The 20746-nt window shown below is 39.3% G+C and overlaps 1 protein-coding gene across 1 annotated transcript in view; it reads left to right on the top strand.

Annotated features, from left to right (window-relative positions):
• Positions 1–17095, top strand: part of LOC114645906 (golgin subfamily B member 1-like) — a 94334-nt gene extending 77239 nt beyond the window's left edge. The window contains exons 27-30 of the mRNA XM_051923128.1: positions 9799–9884; positions 10122–10256; positions 16159–16273; positions 16366–17095. Of these exons, the coding sequence (XP_051779088.1) occupies positions 9799–9884; positions 10122–10256; positions 16159–16273; positions 16366–16524 (495 nt within the window). The 3' untranslated portion in view covers positions 16525–17095. The remainder of the gene's footprint in view (positions 1–9798; positions 9885–10121; positions 10257–16158; positions 16274–16365) is intronic.
• The last annotated feature ends 3651 nt before the right edge of the window (positions 17096–20746 follow it).

Genomic DNA, 20746 nt, shown 5'->3' with positions numbered 1-20746 from the left:
GTATTTATTGACTTTTTAATAAATGGCCTTGGATTCACAGGGACACAATAAAACAGAAAGGGTAATAAGTAGAGATTCATATTAACCCTACAAATGCATGTAGTTTTTGACAGGCTGTCTTTATTTTATATATTAAATTGTTTCAGTGTATGTTTGCTAAATACAAATCTTTCAAGGATGAAAAAAAACTGTCTCCAAGTGAGAAGGTGTAACTATTAAAAGGGATACAAGAATCACATCACTTATCTGACCAGCAGGTTTTTGTTGCAGTACTTGATATCAACTCTCCTAACTGCAGCATTACAAATATTGAAGGAATAATCTGAAATCTCAAGTGATTATATTTCAGAATTATCCTTTAATAAAAGGGTATAATTTACATGTAAGACTGGCTGCCCTTTTTTGTTTTCTTTATGGTGTGTGCAATACCGTAGAATACAAAAGATATAGCATGATCTTACAGCAATCTACTTTCCAACTTCTGTTTTTCTATTATATTAACTGAAGTGTTGAGAACCATAAGGCTGGACGATATATCGAGTTTATAAAAAATATCAACATATTTTCATATGAGATATAGGATGAGACAATATTTTTTATATTGAGTCTGTGTTGCGTTAAAATTATTCTCGTACTGCCACCAGTTTGCGTTTCTCTTCTCCCTGTTCGTCTCTCGCACAACTTCACCCTGCCCCATCTCTTTCCCTCTCTAAACACAACTCGCCCCTCCCCCACCACTTCACTTGATAAGTCCTGCAGGCAGCAACAGGATGGAGACGAATAAAGACACGAAAGAAGCTATTGAAGAAAAGCTGGTTGGTAAAAAGAAAAACAATGGGCAAATTATTTGGAGATGGTTCAGGTTCAAAGTGTCAGGTGAGCAGCAGAATAATGCATTCTGTACAGAATGCAGAAAACATGTCCCGACAAAAGTTCTGAGCGCTACTAATCTTTTCCACCATTTACAACAGCGCCATAAAGTGCGGTACGAAGAGTGTGTGAAAATGCGTGCTGTAGTCCAGAAGCCTTCCCAGCCTTCTGCCCCAAAATAAATCACATTACAAAACTCCTATACCCGTGCTGTGCCTTATGAGTAGTGGCTTATCATATAGCAGATTTTTTTTTCCCCATTTTCTCCCAGGGCTGAATATTTTTCCAAAAAACTCTGGTTTCTAAAAAGCACACAAAGCAATAGTTTTTCACATAAATCAACATAAATTGACATGAATTTCCCATTGGGATTAATAAAGTATCTATCTATCTATCTATCTATAAAACATTTGTTGCTGCATGGTGTGTGTGCTGCTACTGCAGCCTGTGTTAATATTGTTATTAGACTGTTTGGTACATTCCTACCTCCACCCTCTATTTAATTAATACATATTGGTGTGTCCCTAGCTCCCTTTTTGCTATTGGTGCTGCTTTAGTCTTTACTTGACCTTCCGCCATATTGTATTTTAGGTTAAGGAAATTATCGTCATTTTACCTTCGAGTTGTCATAGTTTTCACGTCCTAATACTTGTATGACTTCTTGCCAGAAATCTATATTAAAGTATACAGATTCTCAGCCTTGACTTTCTTGGTGAGTAAAACTATCTGTCCATGTTCACTACAACCAGTGGGGCGACGCACACTCCGTACGGACTGGGTCTTTGGAGAGAAGCCTCGCTAATACAGCATTTGGGGACAGAATACAGTGTGCTGTAGCTATGTGTTAGAGGTCTGGCAGCTGCAGCAGCTGGGTGTGTCAGCAGGGGTTTGATCAGTTGATGCTAGTACCTCACTTTAATTTCAGATCTCGATCTCTAGGTCACTTGCACCAAATCATAGTCCGACAATTCAGAGTCCAATTCAAAATAATAAAATATACGCAAAATGTCATCCACTGAGTATTTTGCTTTGCTCATTCGCTTCACTCTTTCACCCGATGTTGATGCCATTCTAGACATTGTTTACACTAAGCTACTCACACATAGGCAGGGATTCAACGTCAAGTCAACGAGTCTAACAGTCCTCCAAGCAAAGTGGGTCTACCTATAACGTAATGGTGAGTTTTATCGACATTTGTAGCTTTTTTTTGCCATCTGCCCACCCTAAAATATTTATGTAAAAAGTTTTATAGAACCACTTACAGAGCTAAATATGACCATTGACCATAAGATAATCTATTTGAAATTTTTAAGTTTATACAGCTATCACTTATGAAATTGAAACTTTGCTACATAAAATATCAGCCCTATTGGAATTCGTGCATGCGTGTGTTAGACTGAGGATTGTGACACTGAATGAGAGCCCCAGCTGAGAAGAGACAGGAAAAAGAAGGGGGAGCATGCGCTGTACACAGTGCATGGCTGTACCTGTCACACATGATGCGTAATGGGTGATGCCTTAGCACCACGCAACTCCATGTGGAGCTGCATGAAGGTTTTTATGATGGCTGGAGTGCCAATTCTGCCACCAACCCCCAAGTTTTCCGTGTAAGTTGGAGGGCCACTTGCAGGCCCGGATGCAGGTTAATGTCATACGTAGGAGGAAGCAATTGTGGTTAAGGGTCATGCTCAAGTACACGAAGAAGTGTTCTGGAAGTTGCGGGATTCAAACCTGGCACCACCAGCAAATCTTTACCACCAGAGCCACCACTCCGCTTAAGAAGAGACACGGATGCACTTTAAATACAGAAGTGTTTGAGATTGAAAAGTATGTATAAAAATATACATCTGTTTCTCTCATTTGCTGGTGATTTTATCAAAATAGCTTAATTAAAACCATTTGTAGGTTACACATTACACAACACAGTTTACACACATAGTTAAATCTTATACATCCCTACTAAACACAGATGGATGTTAATTTTCCTTTGATTGATCTGTCTCTATCCATAAAAATGAAAGTGATTTTTTGTGTATTTTATGTGTTACAGGACATGTTCGGATGATGCCCGCATCACCCGGGCCATTTCTGTGTAAGAAAGTTGTCACTTGTTTTCTTTTGCCATTTGTTACATGTTTTGTTATTTGCACAAAGTTGTAGATGTTTGTACAGGACTACACACAGGAGGAAGCACTTTGGTAAAGAAAGAACTCTCTACTTCTCTGGAATCCCACTTTTTAAAGAGCAAGTTGGCCTTTTATTATTTTTGCTCTGTATATTTTCTGTTTACATGTTCTTAATTGCACAGCTGTGAGTCTTTTGTTATGCAGAAAAATGACATTATTTTATTTAGGGAGCATTGTTATTTAATATATGCATATGCATCTACAGCTGTATGTTAATAAAAGTTCCTATATGACATTTGGCTTTCACTCAGAACTGTCTTCTTGTTATTACTTTATGGGAAGAAAAAATATTGAGATACAGATAGTCCCCAGGTTACGGACATCTGACCTACGACATACGAATGGGGCCGCAGCTGCGACGCATGCGCCTCAGTAACAGCTGCTCCATCATCTTCGGCCTGCAGATGATGCAAGCGGTGGCTGGACAGAGGCTGGAGGGGGGCGATTTCGCTGCTCACGCAGTGTAGTGTTCCTCGGGTGGCTCCCGGCGGCAAGCGATTTCGCTGCCCGCCCACCACATACGGCTGCCACGCTCGTTGTAGGTGCGCAACTGGTAATGCTGCAAGCGGTGATCCGGTTGTGGCTGAACGGGGCGGCGAGGGGGTAGCATTGTAGTGTGCCTCGGATGGCTGCATGTTGAATGGGGGCAGTGGTGTTGCGTACGCTGCAGGCAGCATACTGTAGTGGAGGTGACTGTGAGGTGGGCTGGTGATGAACCGCCCCTTGCTGCCCCCATTCATTCTCAATAGCAAGCCTGCTTGTACTGTTACGCACATAGCAGGAAGTTGTCTCGTCAGTACAGGGTGGTCCAGATCTAATTATGTAGATCCAGATCATCTGGATGACTGATTTTTGCAGGGACGATTCCAGTTCGGCGAGAAGATAATTCTTCATGTCGTCAGTTCATACACTTCTCGATGGTCCGGGATTTTTCGGGTGATTTTCTATGTAATAAACTGAATAAGTTATAGCATAATGAAAATTGCATAATTAGATCTGGACCACCCTATACATCAGATGTGTTGATGACTGGTGCCTTCCTGCTGTGATAGCAGTACAGTGCTGTGCAGAAGAGCTCATCTTAACCTTTTGTCTTCACCCTTCAACAATGTCTCTGAAACACAAACCTGATGCAAGTGCTGGTGATATAGTAAAGAAGAGAAAAACCATCACCATTGAAAATAAAGTAGAAATAGTAAAAAAGTCAGAAAGAGGTGAAATTCCATCATTCATTGGCAGAGCACTTGGTTACATTCGGTCAACAATAGCATTTGTTAAAATAATGTACCTGTTCCGACTTACATACAAATTCAACTTAAGTACAAACCTACAGTCCCTATCTCGTACGTAACCCGGGGACTGCCTGTATATCGTATATTGCCATTCAGCTAAAAAATATTGAGATGTGATTTTTAGTCCATATTGCCCAGCCCTATGTAGTCATATTATAGTATAAATTTTTTTCAATTTAAACAAAATTTAATTGTCTTGCATTTCTTAACTTAAAATGATTGTTTTAAATATCTGTTGCTATTCGGAGAAGGCAAAATCTCTGGTAGTTTTTATTACTTGCTTTTCTGTGAAATGGAATAATGTTCCAAGACCAGGACAGAAAACTGACTTCAACAAAGACTGATTTGTGGTGGTGCCATGAGTGTTGCCCTTAGAGAAACAGATTTAAATTTGAGAGTTGTTTTTTGACTAACAATGCTACAGTGTAAGGTCAGTTAATAATCAACATCCTAAGAGATTTTTGTATATCAGAACTGTTTTGGAATATTGCCTATTTGTTCCACAGAGAAAAAAAAATAAGGACATAATGAAAATGTCTGTTTTGTGATTAAAATAAAAATTTTGGCTTTAACCTCGAAATGTCCACTTTAACCTCGTAGTTTACTTTATCTTTAAAGTAGACTGTCGTAAACGTCATCCTAAAACCAACTCAGTTGTTAAATCGCTATGCGCTTCTGGGGCTTCCTCCTGACCTGACAGCAGCAATAGATCGCCACACAGAACACATTAAATTTATGATATTCCAGCTCTGTAATTTATACTTGATATCACTTTCATGATGAAATGCATTAAAATATGTATGTTACATTTTACAGATAAATCGTTAACTTTGTTTAAATAATGAATACTGTTAATAGTTACACATATGGGGTGGCATGGTGGCAGAGCGGTTGCGCTGCTGTCTCGCAGGGAGTCACGTCCCTTGTGATCCCTGCCTGGAGTTTGCATTTCTTGGTGGGTTTCCACAGTGTGCTCAGTTTTCTATCCAAAGACATGAAGGTCTGGGGATTTGGTGAATCTACAATGACACCAGTGCATGTGTGTGTGCATATGTGTTCACCTTGCGATGAGCTGATGCTCCATCCACAGAATTTGGTTTCTGCCTTGCGTTAATACTGCTGGAATGGGTGCATCCCCAAATTGATGGATGTAATCATTAAGCACCCTTTTCAGAGATATTGTGGCAAGGTGTCCTCGGGAATTTAATGGATGTTTTGGGCACACGCGTCACATTGTGTGAAGTATAAACCTGGCCTTAGGTGCCTTACTTTTCAGCAGACTATCTTGACTAGGGCTTATTTTTGGAGTAGGGTTTATATTACAGAGCAGCCTGAAAATCATGCTAGGGCTTATTTTTGGAGTAGGTCTTATTTTCGGGGAAACACAGTAGTTATAGTTCATTCAACCAGTGACCTTTTAGTAAAAGATACTGCTACCCAATTACTGATAAAATTGGGCAATACAGTAGAAATCGACTAACTATGGCTGATAAACAGCATTTCTAAAACAGAACAGCACAAATGGGAATTGAAAATAGGAATGCAAAGGTGGGATAACTGTAGTACTGAAAGTATCTTTCTGGTAGCCCAACTTATGTTGTGGCCCCATTTGTAAGCATACAGGAAAAAGTATTATTGAAAATACAGTGTGAGCCAGAAAGAATTACCACATTTCAAAGGTTTATTCTATAAAAATGCTACAAGATAAAATAAATTTCATTACTACACAAGAAAGGGTATACAAAATACATTTTTTTCACTGTGTTTTAAAAATGATGTCTTCAAGGTTAACATTACACTCTTCAGGACGATTTCTGAACACTCGCATGACTCATTTGGCTATTTCAAGGGGAATAGCAGCAACTTTGTGGCAAATAGAGTCTTTGAAAGCTTCAAAGTTTTGAGGATCGATGTTTGTATACGTTCGACTTGAGATAGCCCCACAAGCAGAAATCGCATGGCGTGAGATCAGGTGAACGTGAAGGCCACCGACAGATCAGCTTCCCTGGAAACATCCCCCGCAAAACTTGCATGGATCTCCACTCCGTATGAGCTGTTGCTCCGCACTGTTGAAACCAAACCAGGCATCCACCACATCCATTTCTTCCAGTTGGGGACGCAAAAAGTTTAGTATTTCAATGTAACGTTCTGAAGTAACGGTGACCGTTGTTCCAGACTCCTCAAAAAAGTAAGGGCCTACAATGCCTGCTTCTACAACTGCGCGCACCAAACTGTAACATGGTCACTGTGCAGGGGTCTGTGATGAAGTTCACAACGGTTGGTTTCAGCCCAATAGCGAATGTTTTACTTATTTACGCAACCATTCAAATGGAAATGTATGGCATCTTGATGAACGGTTTACAGAATATTCATGCACAACTTTCTGTGGCTCTCCCAGTCTCTCTCAGAGAGTTCCTGCACTACCGTCATTTTTTATGGATGGAAATTAAGGTCCGCATCTAAAATCCTCCTCAAAGACGTGTTGAAAATGCCTAAGGCAGAAGCATGGTTGTGCGCTGAATGTCTAGGAGACTGCAAAATTGATGCCCTTACAGCTTGGATGTTTTCAGGCATTTGTATATTCCGAGGATGGGCTGGAGATTTTCTGTTCAATGTTATAGGTAGATAGATACTTTATTAATCCCAAGGGGAAATTCACATACTCCAGCAGCAGCATACTGATAAAGAAAATATGAAATTAAAGAGTGATAACAATGCAGGTATACAGACAGACAATAACTTTGAATAATGTTAACGTTTACCCCCCCGGGTGGTATTGAAGAGTCGCATAGTGTGGGGGAGGAACGTCTCCTCAGTCTGTTGCTGAAGCTGCTCCTCTTTCTATAGATGATACTGTTTAGTGGATGCAGTGGATTCTCCATGATTAACAGGAGCCTGCTCAGCGCCCATCGCTCTGCCACAGATGTCAAACTGTCCAGCTCCATGCCTACAATAGAGCCTGCCTTCCTCACCAGTTTGTCCAGGCGTGAGGCGTCCCTCTTCTTTATGCTGTCTCCCCAGCACACCACCGCATAGAAGAGGGCGCTCGCCACAACTGTTTGATAGAACACCTGCAGCATCTTATTGTAGAAGTTGAAAGATGCCAGTCTTCTAAGGAAGTATAGTCGGCTCTGTCCTTTCTTACACAGAGCATCAATATTGGCAGTCCAGTCCAATTTATCATTCAGCTGCACTCCCAGGTATTTATAGGTCTGCACCCTCTGCACACAGTCACCTCTGATGATCACGGGGTCCATGAAGGGCATGGTCCACCTAAAATCCACCACCAGTTCCTTGGTTTTGCTGGTGTTCGGGTGTAGGTGGTATGAGTCGCACCATTTAACAAAGTCCTTGATTAGGTTCCTATTCTCCTCCTCCTGCCCACTCCTGATGCAGCCCACGATAGAAGTGCCGTCAGCGAACTTTTGCACGTGGCAGGACTCCAAGTTGTATTGGAAGTCCGATGTATATAGGCTGAACAGGACCGGAGAAAGTACAGTCCCCTGCGGCGCTCCTGTGTTGCTGACCTCAATGTCAGACCTGCAGTTCCTGAGATGCACATACTGAGGTCTGTCTTTAAGATAGTCCACGATCCATGCCACCAGGTATGAATCTACTCCCATCTCTGTCAGCTTGTCCCTAACGAGCAAAGGTTGGATGGTGGTGAAGGCGCTAGAGAAGTCCAGAAACATAATTCTTACAGCGTCACTGCCTCTGTCCAAGTGGGAGAGGGATCGGTGTAGCATGTAGATGATGGCATCCTCCGCTCCCACCTTCTCTTGGTATGCAAACTGCAGAGGGTCGAGGGCATGATGGACCTGTGGCCTCAGGCGGTGAAGCAGCAGCCGCTCCATGGTCTTCATCACATGTGACATCAGAGCGACAGGCCGGAAGTCATTCAGCTCACTAGGATGTGATACCTTTGGGGCTGGGGTGATGCAAGACGTTTTCCAAAGCCTCGGGACTCTCCCCTGTTCCAGGCTCAGGTTGAAGATGCGCTGTAGAGGACTCCCCAGCTCCAAAGCACAGGCCTTCAGCAGTCGTGGCGATACTCCATCTGGAACCGCTGCTTTGGTGGCACAAAGTCTCCTCAGCTCTCTGCTTACCTGGGCTGCTGTAATTGTGGGTTGGGGTAAACTCTCCTATGCTGGTATCAGCAGGAGGATGGGTGGAGGGTGCAGTACTCCGAGGTGAGAGTGGGTTAGGGTGGTCAAACCTGTTAAAAAAGTTGTTCATCTGGTTTACTCTCTCCACATCTCTCTCAATGGTGGCACCCCGCTTCGAGCTGTAGCCAGTGATGATCTTCATCCCATCCCACACTTCCTTCATGCTGTTATTCTGCAACTACTGCTCCGTCGCCTCCCTGAGCTGGACTCGGAGTTCCTTCTGTATGCGCTTAAGCTCATGCTGATCACCACCTTTAAAAGCCCTTTTCTTCTGGTCCAAAAGGCCCTTGATGTCACTTGTAATCCATGGCTTGTTGTTAGCATAGCAGGGTACTGTTCTTACTGGAACTATAATGTCCATACAGAAGTTGATGTAGTCAGTAGTGCAGTCAACAACCTCCTCAATGTTATCACTATAAGATCCCTGCAGGATATCCCAGTCTGTAGTTCCAAAGCAGTCTCTCAGAGCCTGCTCTGCCTCAGGGGACCATTTCCTGAATGAGCGTGTGGTTGTAGGTAGCTCCCTCACTCTTGGTTTGTAGTGAGGCTGAAGCAGAACCAGGTTATGATCTGCTTTCCCAAGCGCAGGCAGCGGGGTAGCGCTGTATGCATCTTTAACGTTTGCATACCATAGATCAATAGTCCTATTTCTCCGGGTGTTACAGTCCACATACTGGGAGAAGGCAGGTAATGTTTTGTCCAGCGTTACATGGTTGAAGTCTCCAGTGATTAGCACAAGTGTCTCAGGGTGCTGCGTTTGTAGTTTAGCAACTGCGGAATGGATGATGTCACCCGCTATCTCCACGTCTACCTAAATTTAGCCACCCACTGAAGAATTATTTTCCGACTTTTTGTCACTATTTAGCTAAACATACCTTTAAACATACCTGTTTGTATGATGTCGACTTTTAAATTCCAAACAGTGACTGGGTTAGAATTTGAATGAATAAAACTCTGCCCTGATTTCCAAATTTCTACATTATGTTACATGGTTTGATTGGTACAGCATGTAATACAGACAGCAAATTGAAATGCAAGAAGCATTATTTTCAAAGTTACCTTTAGTTTTCCAAGCATAAAAAAAATAGAAGTTGAGAGCTGACAGAAAGATAGAAGATTACCTTTTAATCATCAAAACTGTATAAATCAGTAGACCTTTTTATATATAATTTTTTGCCATTCAATACATGTGAAATATTTAAGCATGAAATTAAGTTGCAACTGGAGTATTTTTTTTTTAATTAAAAATATATCAATGTAAGTAATATGTTGCTTCCACTCCAGGGAGAATCAACAGCTGAGGTCCCCCCAGGAGCTCCACAGGAACGTGCCAGCACTGTAAGTCTTGACATTGGTGAACTCGTAAAAAGGTAAGATAAGTTATGATTTAAAATTTATTCAGTTTTATTTAAAAATGAAAGGCCTGGAAATAATTAGTGCTAATTTTAACTAATGTATAAAAATAATGTAAGTTAATATTTTGCAGACGTTATGTTGAAATTATTCATTATTTGAGGCTTTGTTTTCTATGTGCATATTAAAAAGTGTTTTCCTCCATGTTTAGTAATTGTGACTTATTGTTTGCTTTTTTTGGTTTGTTTGATAAGGCTGGCTGAAACAGAACAACTGTATGATTCTACGCAACAAGAACTGTCCCAAATGGCAGAGAGCCTTGTAGAGGAACAAACCAGGCGACAGGCAGCAGAAGAGGCATTAGAATTAGTTGAACAGAGTGCTCAGAGGTGAACTTTCCATTCTTAAGATTTTGCACTTCAATTGTCTAGAATTATTTTAGGTTGAGAACAGCAGCCTTCATTTCCAGTGCCATGTGTTTTTATCTCTTTAAAACAGTTTTTTGTAAGCATTTAAAATAGAAATGTATATTGACTTAGGACTTGGTTTTTACTTAAAATACATCTTCCAACTTGCTGGCACCCACATTAAGTTCACATCAGATTTATGAAGAAGAAAATTTGGCAATATCAAAATGTTATGCTTCAGACTATATGGTAAGACATTTTTTGCAGTTATTTATATATGTCACGCTCTGAAAAGAGTTTAGTTGTTATTCTTTGTTTTTATTTTTTTGTTTTTCTTTTTGTGACGTTCCATATAAGACTTCAGACAGGATTACAGTTGTGCTTGAAAGTTTGTGAACCCTTTAGAATTTTCTATATTTCTGCATAAATATGACCTAAAACATCATCAGATTTTCACTCAAGTCCTAAAAGTAGATAAAGAGAAACCAGTTAAACAAATGAGACAAAAATAATATACTTGGTCATTTATTTATTAAGGAAAATGATCGAATATTACATATTTGTGAGTGGCAAAATTATATGAACCTTTGCTTTCAGTATCTGGTGTGACCCTCCTTTGCAGCAATAACTGCAACTAAACGTTTCCAGTAACTGTTGATCAGTCCTGCACACCTGCTTGGAGGAATTTTAGCCCATTCCTCCGTACAGAACAGCATCAACTCTGGGACGCTGGTGGGTTTCCTCACATTAACTGCTCGCTTCAGGTCCTTCCACAACATTTTGATTGGATTAAGGTCAGGACTTTGACTTGGCCATTCCAAAACATTAACTTTATTCTTCTTTAACCATTCTTTGGTAGAATGACTTGTGTGCTTAGAGTCGTTGTCTTGCTGCATGACCCACCTTCTCTTGAGATTCAGTTCATGGACTGATGTCCTGACATTTTCTTTTAGAATTCTCTGATATAATTCAAAATTCATTGTTCCATCAATGAAGGCAAGCCGTCCTGGCCCAGATGCAGCAAAACAGGCCCAAACCATGATACTACCACCACCATGTTTCATAGATGGGATAAGGTTCTTATGCTGGAATGCAGTGTTTTCCTTTCTCAAAACATAACTCTTTTCATTTAAACCAAAAAGTTCTATTTTGGTCTCATCCGTCCACAAAACATTCTTCCAATGGCCTTCTGGTTTGTCCACGTGATCTTTAGCAAACTGCAGACGAGCAGCAATGTTTTTTTTGGAGAGCAGTGGCTTTCTCCTTGCAACCCTGCCATGCACACCTTTGTTGTTCAGTGTTCTCCTGATGGTGGACTCATGAACATGAACATTAGCCAATGTGAGAGAGGCCTTCAGTTGCTCAGAAGTTACCCTGAGGTCCTTTGTGACCTCGCCGACTATTACACACCTTGCTCTTGGAGTGATCTTTGTTGGTCGACCACTTCTGGGGAGGGTAACAATGGTCTTGAATTTCCTCCATTTGTACACAATCTGTCTGATTGTGGATTAGTGGAATCCAAACTCTTTAGAGATGGTTTTGTAACCTTTTCCAGCCTGATGGGCATCAACAACTCTTTTTCTGAGGTCCTCAGAAATCTCCTTTGTTCGTGCCATGATACACTTCCAGAAACATGTGTTGTGAAGAGCAGACTTTGATAGATCCCTGTTCTTTAAATAACACAGGGTGCCCACTCACACCTGATTGTCATCCCATTGATTGAAAACACCTGACTCTAATTTCACCTTCAAACTAACTGCTAATCCTAGAGGTTCACATACTTTTGCCACTCACAAATATGTAATATTCGATCATTTTCCTTAATAAATGAATGACCAAGTATAATATTTTGTCTCATTTGTTTAACTGGTTTCTCTTTATCTACTTTTAGGACTTGAGTGAAAATCTGATGATGTTTTAGGTCATATTTAAGCAGAAATACGAGGGGGGACCCAAAAATAACCGGAATTTTGTTGTTGTTAGGTTGGTACTTGTAGTACGTGGTTGGGCCGCTAGGGCGATCTAGTTACACTCCTCACAAGTCAGTCTGCCAAGTGCCATCAGTCTGGAAGGTTGTGCTTGTGTTCAGTGAATTTTTTTGTAAAAGTAGGTTGCGCAACAGTGTGAGAAGGAAACGCCCTGATTTGTGGGAGTCGGGCGATTGGTTCCTTCATCATGACAACGCTCCATCTCACACTGCTCTCAGCATTCGCCAATTTTTGTTAAGAAACGGTATGACAACCCTGAACCACCCACCCTACTCACCGGATTTAGCTCCGTGTGATTTCTTTTTGTTCCCTCGGATGAAAAAAGACTTGAAAGGAAGGCGTTTTGCTGACGTCGAAGAGGTAAAACAAGAAACGACCAGAGCATTAATGGGCATTACTTCAGACGAATTTAAAAAATGTTTTGAACAATGGAACAAACGGTTAGATAAGTGTATTTCCGCCAATGGAGAGTACTTTGAAGGAGACTAATTGTAGTTTGTACAGAAAATTAAACACGTTTTAAAAATATTTCCGGTTATTTTTGGGTCCCCCCTCGTATAGAAAATTCTAAAGGGTTCACAAACTTTCAAGCACAACGGTATCTCTGGAAGCTAGCTAGAACATTGGTTATATTCTGAAAGAACATTACATAAGGTTGTGTATAAGGAAGAGACAGGAGGTTCAAAACATCAATGAAAAATAACATGTTCCTCAAAAAAAAGTATTCTTTACATGACCCTGGCTTCAAAATTGGCTCATACAAAGGGTTATGATGAGGGGAACATTTTCAGAGTTAGGTCGTGCTAAAAATGATGTCCCTCAGGGATTATTGCTGGTATTGATTGTATATTAAAAAGAACAGGGCTTTGGAAAAGCATATAATTGGTTGGTGAAATTCAGCAAAGCATCTTTCACTGCAGATATACACCGTTTGTTGGTAGCCTTCTTTGGCAAATATTTTCCTGGAAATACACTTTGCTGCCCTCTTAAGGCGAATATTGTTTTCCAAATGCCAGATGATGCTTTGCAAGGCCAACATGACATCACAGCTGTAGCAGCTGTATGCAGAGCTTTTATGCATGCATACTATAAGATCATTACCAGCTTGCTTTGCACATGAATGATGTCATGATCCGATCAGTACTCCCGCTGTATTTCCATCCCTCATAAGTTTAAAAAAAAAAAAAAAAAAAATTTGCACTAATTTCATTTAAGGAGTACATTAACTGATCTTAAATGGGAATATCACTGTATAAGTACTACCACCAATGTATATCAGCAAGCAGTAGACTTGCTGTTCTCCGTATCACCCAAACAGGCTCTGTTTAATACGCAAAATAATTCAATTCATTCATAGCAAAAGGCCTGTAAAAGCAGGATATACAGTTAGGTCTATAAATATTTGGACAGAGACAACTTTTTTCTAATTTTGGTTCTGTACATTACCACAATGAATTTTAAATGAAACAACTCAGATGCAGTTGAAGTGCAGACTTTCAGCTTTAATTCAGTGGGGTGAACAAAACGATTGCATAAAAATGTGAGGCAACTAAAGCATTTTTTTAACACAATCCCTTCATTTCAGGGGCTCAAAAGTAATTGGACAATTGACTCAAAGGCTATTTCATGGGCAGGTGTGGGCAAGTCCGTCGTTATGTCATTATCAATTAAGCAGATAAAAGGCCTGGAGTTGATTTGAGTTGTGGTGCTTGCATGTGGAAGATTTTGCTGTGAACAGACAACATGCGGTCAAAGGAGCTCTCCATGCAGGTAAAAGAAGCCATCCTTAAGCTGCTAAAACAGAAAAAACCCATCTGAGAAATTGCTACAATATTACGAGTGGCAAAATCTACAGTTTGGTACATCCTGAGAAAGAAAGCAAGCACTGATGAACTCAGCAACGCAAAAAGACCTGGACGTCCACAGAAGACAACAGTGGTGGATGATCGCAGAATCATTTCCATGGTCAAGAGAAACCCCTTCACAACAGCCAACCAAGTGAATGACACTCTCCAGGGGGTAGGAGTATGGATATCCAAGTCTACCATAAAGAGAAGACTGCATGAAAGTAAATACAGAGGGTGCACTGCAAGGTGCAAGCCACTCATAAACCTCAAGAATAGAAAGGCTAGATTGGACTTTGCTAAAGAAAATCTAAAAAAGCCAGCACAGTTCTGGAAAAACATTCTTTGGACAGATGAAACCAAGATCAGCCTCTACCAGAATGATGGCAAGAAAAAAGTATGGAGAATGCGTGGAACAGCTCATTATCCAAAGCATACCACATCATCTGTAAAACATGGTGGAGGTAGTGTGATGGCTTGGCCATGCATGGCTGCCAGTGGCACTGGGACACTAGTGTTTATTGATGATGTGACACAGGACAGAAACAGCCAAATGAATTCTGAGGTGTTCAGAGACATACTGTCTGCTCAAATCCAGCTAAATGCAGTCAAATTGATTGGGCGGCGTTTCATGATACAGATGGACAATGACCCAAAACATACAGCCAAAGCAACCCAGGAGTTTATTAAAGCAAAGAAGTGGAAAATTCTTGAATGGCCAAGTCAGTCACCTGATCTTAACCCAATTGAGCATGCAGTTCACTTGTTGAAGACTAAACTTCAGACAGAAAGGCCCACAGACAAACAGCAACTGAAAGCCGCTGCAGTAAAGGCCTGGCAGAGCATTTAAAAGGAGGAAACCCAGCATCCGGTGATGTCCATGAGTTCAAGACTTCAGGCTGTCATTGCCAGCAAAGGGTTTTCAACCAAGTATTAGAAATGAACATTTTATTTCCAGTTATTTAATTTGTCCAATTACTTTTGAGCCCCTGAAATGAAGGGATTGTGTTCAAAAAATGCTTTAGTTGCCTCACATTTTTATGCAATCGTTTTATTCACCCCACTGAATTAAAGCTGAAAGTCTGCACTTCAACTGCATCGGAGTTGTTTCATTTAAAATTCATTGTGGTAATGTACAGAACCAAAATTAGAAAAAAGTTGTGTCTGTCCAAATATTTATGGACCTAACTGTACTGTATGCATGTACAGTATATTCAAACTCAGGGCAATAAAAACAAGTAAAAATTAATCTAGGATTACTTGATCTCTTTCTCTTGTTCCTCTATAAATATGGTGCTATCTTATTTATTTTATTTCCTATCCAAAATTTTTTGCCTGGTTAAAAGTTTTCTTTTAGCTTGCTTTACTTTAGTGAGGCTGAACCGTACGCTGCACCATGTTCAATTCCACTGTTGGCTATTTTCTATTAATGAGGACAGGCACTAGAATTCTACCTTGTACTAGCAGGGCTCTCAGACCTTTGTTGTGGGCCACACCGTAGCAATAGAGTGTACTATAGGGAGCAAAATCTCACCAAGGCTAAGTTGATGCAGAAAGCTAGTGTTGCGACTGAGTTATAAAGGAAGGAGTGATTATTTATCATTGGTGTCATGGGTTAACACCAGACCAACCTTTTGATTGATAATTCTTGCATAGATCTGTGTATCAAGGCTCTCACTGGTAAGTTGTGGTCTCTTCCTTCGTTGACCAAGAGATAAAACTGGCCAAACAGGATTTGATGTCTAAGATGCTCCAGCATCTGCTTTATCAGATGGAGAGTCCCAGATGTTGCATACCATGCAAGAGGCCCAGTCCAGTAGCTCTGTAATAAGTTACCCTTTATTTACATAAGGAATTTCACTTTGCTAAGGTGAGTATTTGATATTAAGTGTGCAGTCAGGACTGAGAGTTAAAGTGAGAGTCTCATGTTAGATTCCTTACAAAAACAGGGTAATGACATTTTTTCTTACTTAACTGTAAATATAACATTAATTATTTGCGTACAGGATAATACTAAAAACAAATTCTAAAGTGATTTACTTGTCTTTTCAGTACTCATTCAAGCAGCTCCAGGGCTTCTCAAAGGGAGTACAGCATTCAGCTAGAGTCAGATGAGGAGCACGAGGCATTATTAATAGATCCAACCGAGCATGTTGTACTACGCAAGGTGAGAAGGAGCATCTTTCCATTTACACGATAACATGTTGTTTAATGAATGCACACTTTGCGTCATCAATAAACACTTCGTTTCTTTTCTAGGTGAAGGGTGGTGCCCTCACTTTCAGAAGGTGGCTTCGTGGACGTAGTCTGTATTGCTCTAAAATGCTGACATCAAGAGCAAAATCTCGCTACTTTTTCCTGACGTACTTGTTGGCATTGCACATTGCTGTTTTGTTGTGCGTAACGGGCATTCTATAAACACTACCGATGAAAAAAATAACTACTTAAATGCTAGAGTCTGAGAAGATGGTTTTGCCATATTGTATTGAGCTGCTGTTTTAAGCTATGCACTGATGACCTCTGTTATGTTTATTCAATACAGAACAACAGGGTGTTGTAAAAGAGAATAATTGTAATGGTTTTATGTATATCAGGCTAAGAAAAATATGTTATGTTCTCTTTATATATTTCACAATCAAAGAAAGTTTACACAATGATTCACTACAGAGTTACCTAAAATGCTGTAAGATGCTGCAGGTGTTTGTAGCATTTAATTCTTTTCATGAAATGTACATAAGTTGTGCCCGGGAGAAATGTATGAAAGTGAAATTAAGAACTGGAGCAGAGAATAAAATATCTTGTACAGTATATGGGGATTTAATTTTTTAAAGAAAGAAAGAATGAATGGTAGTTTCACTGTATTTTACAAAAGAATGTTTTGCTGCCTTTTGATACTGACGAGTTGTTCTGTGTGCAATACTACAAGGTTTTGGAGAATCAATCACTTTCACATAAAGATTTGATTTTAATAAAAGTATTTAAGCTATTCTATTTCGTTTTTTTTTTTTTTTTTTTTTGCAAATACACATTTAATAATTTGCCACATCTAACTTCTTCTCTTAAGCTCCCTTTACTGCCCATGTCTCAGTTTCATTTCATACATCACTGCCGGTCTTACCACTGTTTTAAAAAAGCTTACCTTTAACATTTGCCTTAATTTTTTGATCACACAATACTCTTAATACCTTCTTCGAATTGTTTCATCTAGACTGCACTCTGTGGGTTATCACTGCATCTTGATTTCTATCTAGGTCTATCACTGGTCCTAGATATTTAATTGTAATAATAATAATAATAATAATACTGTATCCACTCTTCTCAATAGCTCTCTCTCTGCAGACTAACATCTGAAATTCTGATCATCATTAGATAGATAGATAGATAGATAGATAGATAGATAGATAGATAGATAGATAGATAGATAGATAGATAGATAGATACTTTATTAATCCCAATGGGAAATTCACATTCTTCAGCAGCAGCATACTGATACAATAAATAATATTAAATTAAAGTAATAGGAGTGATCAATAAATAAAAATAGAAAAATAAAAGTAGAAAAGTACACATACATATACAGTCATACACGGAGCTGCTGAAAACATTAGCATCTGTTAATGACAGTCACAATTGTCAGAATAATAACAGAGGGTTGAAATATGAACATCTAATCAGCAGCTGAAATTGGGAGTTGTATGACCCCAGTACTGAGTCTGAGACTACGGGGGCACAGGAACTCCCACAGTCAGTTTAAATTCTGTCTCAATGACTGAATAATTGACTTTGGCCCTATTGGTTGGTTTATCCTTAAAACTGTGATTGGAGTATGTGCTCTTGGGTTTTATATAATAAAGGAGACCAAAGTCATTAATGGTTTTATACATTGGAGAGAAGTGTGAAATTTAAAAGAAATGTAAGTGGAAACCCGTGTTGAAATAGAAGGACCGGAGTGGTACCATCTACCCCTTGTTGTGATTCTTGAGTGGAACAGTGATTCAAGGCCAATGTGAAGATACAGGTTTCCAACAAGATCACTCAATTTATTTCTTGAGTTGGACAAGTGAATCACACACTGTACTGGCGACCTCCTAGTCAATTCCACACACACATGTCTCTTTTGTCATTCAAGGTAGTCTGCCTCATCTTTCTCCCAGGTCTTTAGAGCTGTTCATCCTTTGAATGGAGGAAGAATGGCAACTACACATTTCTGGGTTATTGAGGAGAGAACAAGCAAATTATGAGAACACTGCATACTGACAGACCATTTTGTTTTTGTTTTTCTTTTTTTAATTGGTTATTTGAGGGTTGTTGGGAAGTGATGATTATTAGTTGTACAGATGTGGTATATTTATGAGCTTTACCAAATCAAATTCCAAACAGCTGATATTTGTATGGCCTTCAAGTGTAGTAGCTTTTCCTAAACAGGACTAAGTATAAAGTAAAGTGAGCATGAAAAGATAAATTAGAATCAAAGATAATGCCTTAATTCAGCAAAATAAAACCAAAATTCTACAATTTCAATGATGACGGTATCATAATGACATTTGCAGAATTTTGAAGCATTCGTGATGTTTTTGTTTCTTTGTGGTTTGAGGCCGAGTAGTGATCACAGACTGCATACCTTATATTTTCCAGTAAAATGTCAGCTAACTGCTGAAGTTATTTAAATGTGTATACAAGCACTGCTGACTTTACAAAAAGAATAAGTTTGATGCCATAGTGCACGGAGCTATTAGGCATTACAGGTATACTTGTCTAGAGCCTTGTGACAGTATTATTGTATAACTGTCTGCTTTGTCTGAGTTCTCTTAATAAAAAATATTTGTGTTTTGTATTTTCTAGTTATGGTATTAAGCTGCCTTAAATGATACCTTGCTTTAAATTCTGTGTGACATTGTACTTTGAGAAAAATCTACTTTTTTTTGACATTAAAGTCTCCACAGATGACATTCAACGGGATAAAGGTCAGCGTATTGACATTGCTCTTTTGTGCTGCTGCTTGAAACATGATTGGTGTGTGTAATTTCTGTTGGTTTCACTTTTTATTTTTCTACTGGCTTTACTTTTTATTTTTGCTTGGTACATAGTGAAGTCAGTAGCCTTTTGGTTGTGTTCTTCTGAATGTCAGGATCAGTGATGTTTCAGCGTTAAGAATCACTGGGGCTCAGCCATACCAGATATTTTACAAAATAAGTAATACACTTCCCTCAGTTATTTAACTTATTATTAAAATGTTTATAGCAACCATCAGCTTCGTCATCTTTAACAATTACTTTTCCATTATAAGCTTAGCCTAAATAACATTGTTTTTTGCAGTATACTAAATTGCCTTCAAGTCTGTTTCAGGCTGTTAGCCCTGCCATGTTCTCAGTTGACTCTTAGATATTTGCTCAAATGAGCATCCTGAACTTTTCACTTTCTACATGGAGATTGAAGCTAGAGCCAAGCTTTCAACATTAAAATTAGTTTTTTTTTTTTAATCATACATTTGCACTTCTACTTTCTCAGTCAAGGCTATGCAAGCAGATGACAGTGAAGAGGTATGAGAAGTCCAATAACATTTAGTTCCTTATAGGTAGCCACAGTAATTTAAAGAGAAATAAATTGGGAGTGGTCTCCCCTAGACTTTCTCGTATGCTCAGATATGAGAATAGATATCTGAGGAGTAATCCGCAAGACAAGGATTATATTTTTATATTATGTATATTAACCATTAACAACTAAACAAATTAATAATGAACAGTTATTATAATTGTAAAGTCGAATAAAACGGACTCTGTAGCTGTATGAATAAAAGGTAAAGTACCACTTCCGGTTAACGGAAATAGCCCAAAAGTTGCTAGAAATCTACGCTTTGTGTCTAAAACTTGTATATAAAATTTGGTTGACCTAAGTGAAAGCATACTGTAGTTATTGTGTTTACATACACAGACATAATTCCAGAAATAGTATTTTCGGACTCGAGGAGTTGTAAAACGTCAAGATTTATCAATGTCTCGAAATATAATTTTTGGACGATTCCAATACTTTCTTAATTCTTTGTATACGAGAAAGTCAGGGAGGTCTAAAACGTAGAGATTCATCAAAATCTCGACATTGAATCTGTGGACGATTACAGTATTTTCCTTATACTTCGTATACGAGAAAGTAAAAAAGTAGATCAATATCAGGAATGCATTAAGAGCAAGGCATTATTCTGATTAGAATGGGCTGACCGGAGTGTTCATCTACACCCACCACTAATGGGGATGGTCTGATGATGCCATATTTGAAAAAGCAAACCAAAGAAGCTTTATGTGCTCTCTTCCCACTTTGTGGAAAAGAAGCTTAAGAGCATGATGCCCATTTCAAAGAACTGCAGAGTGCTGATGTGTAAATAACAGATAAGTAAAAAAAAAAAGTCCTTCACCAAGCACCTAAGTGCATGCTGGTTTGTGTTTGAGTCTGGTATTGTGTACAGTCTGTAGGTTATGCCTGCGTTTTTGTGGCTTTTCCTTTTTCCGTGGCAAGCTGTTCAAGTTTAAATATAAGGTGTTGCTGTTTCAGTGTAAGCAGCTTATACCCTACATATTTTCCTGGGAAGCGGGCGTTTACGAAGCTTTTATTTAATGTTTAAATCTGAATAGCTATATTTTGCAGG

The sequence above is a fragment of the Erpetoichthys calabaricus genome, chromosome 2 (genome assembly GCF_900747795.2).
Source record: "Erpetoichthys calabaricus chromosome 2, fErpCal1.3, whole genome shotgun sequence".
NCBI classification, from domain to species: domain Eukaryota; kingdom Metazoa; phylum Chordata; class Cladistia; order Polypteriformes; family Polypteridae; genus Erpetoichthys; species Erpetoichthys calabaricus.
Note: the sequence above shows the minus strand (reverse complement) of the source record. Positions and strands in the feature narration are given on the sequence as shown.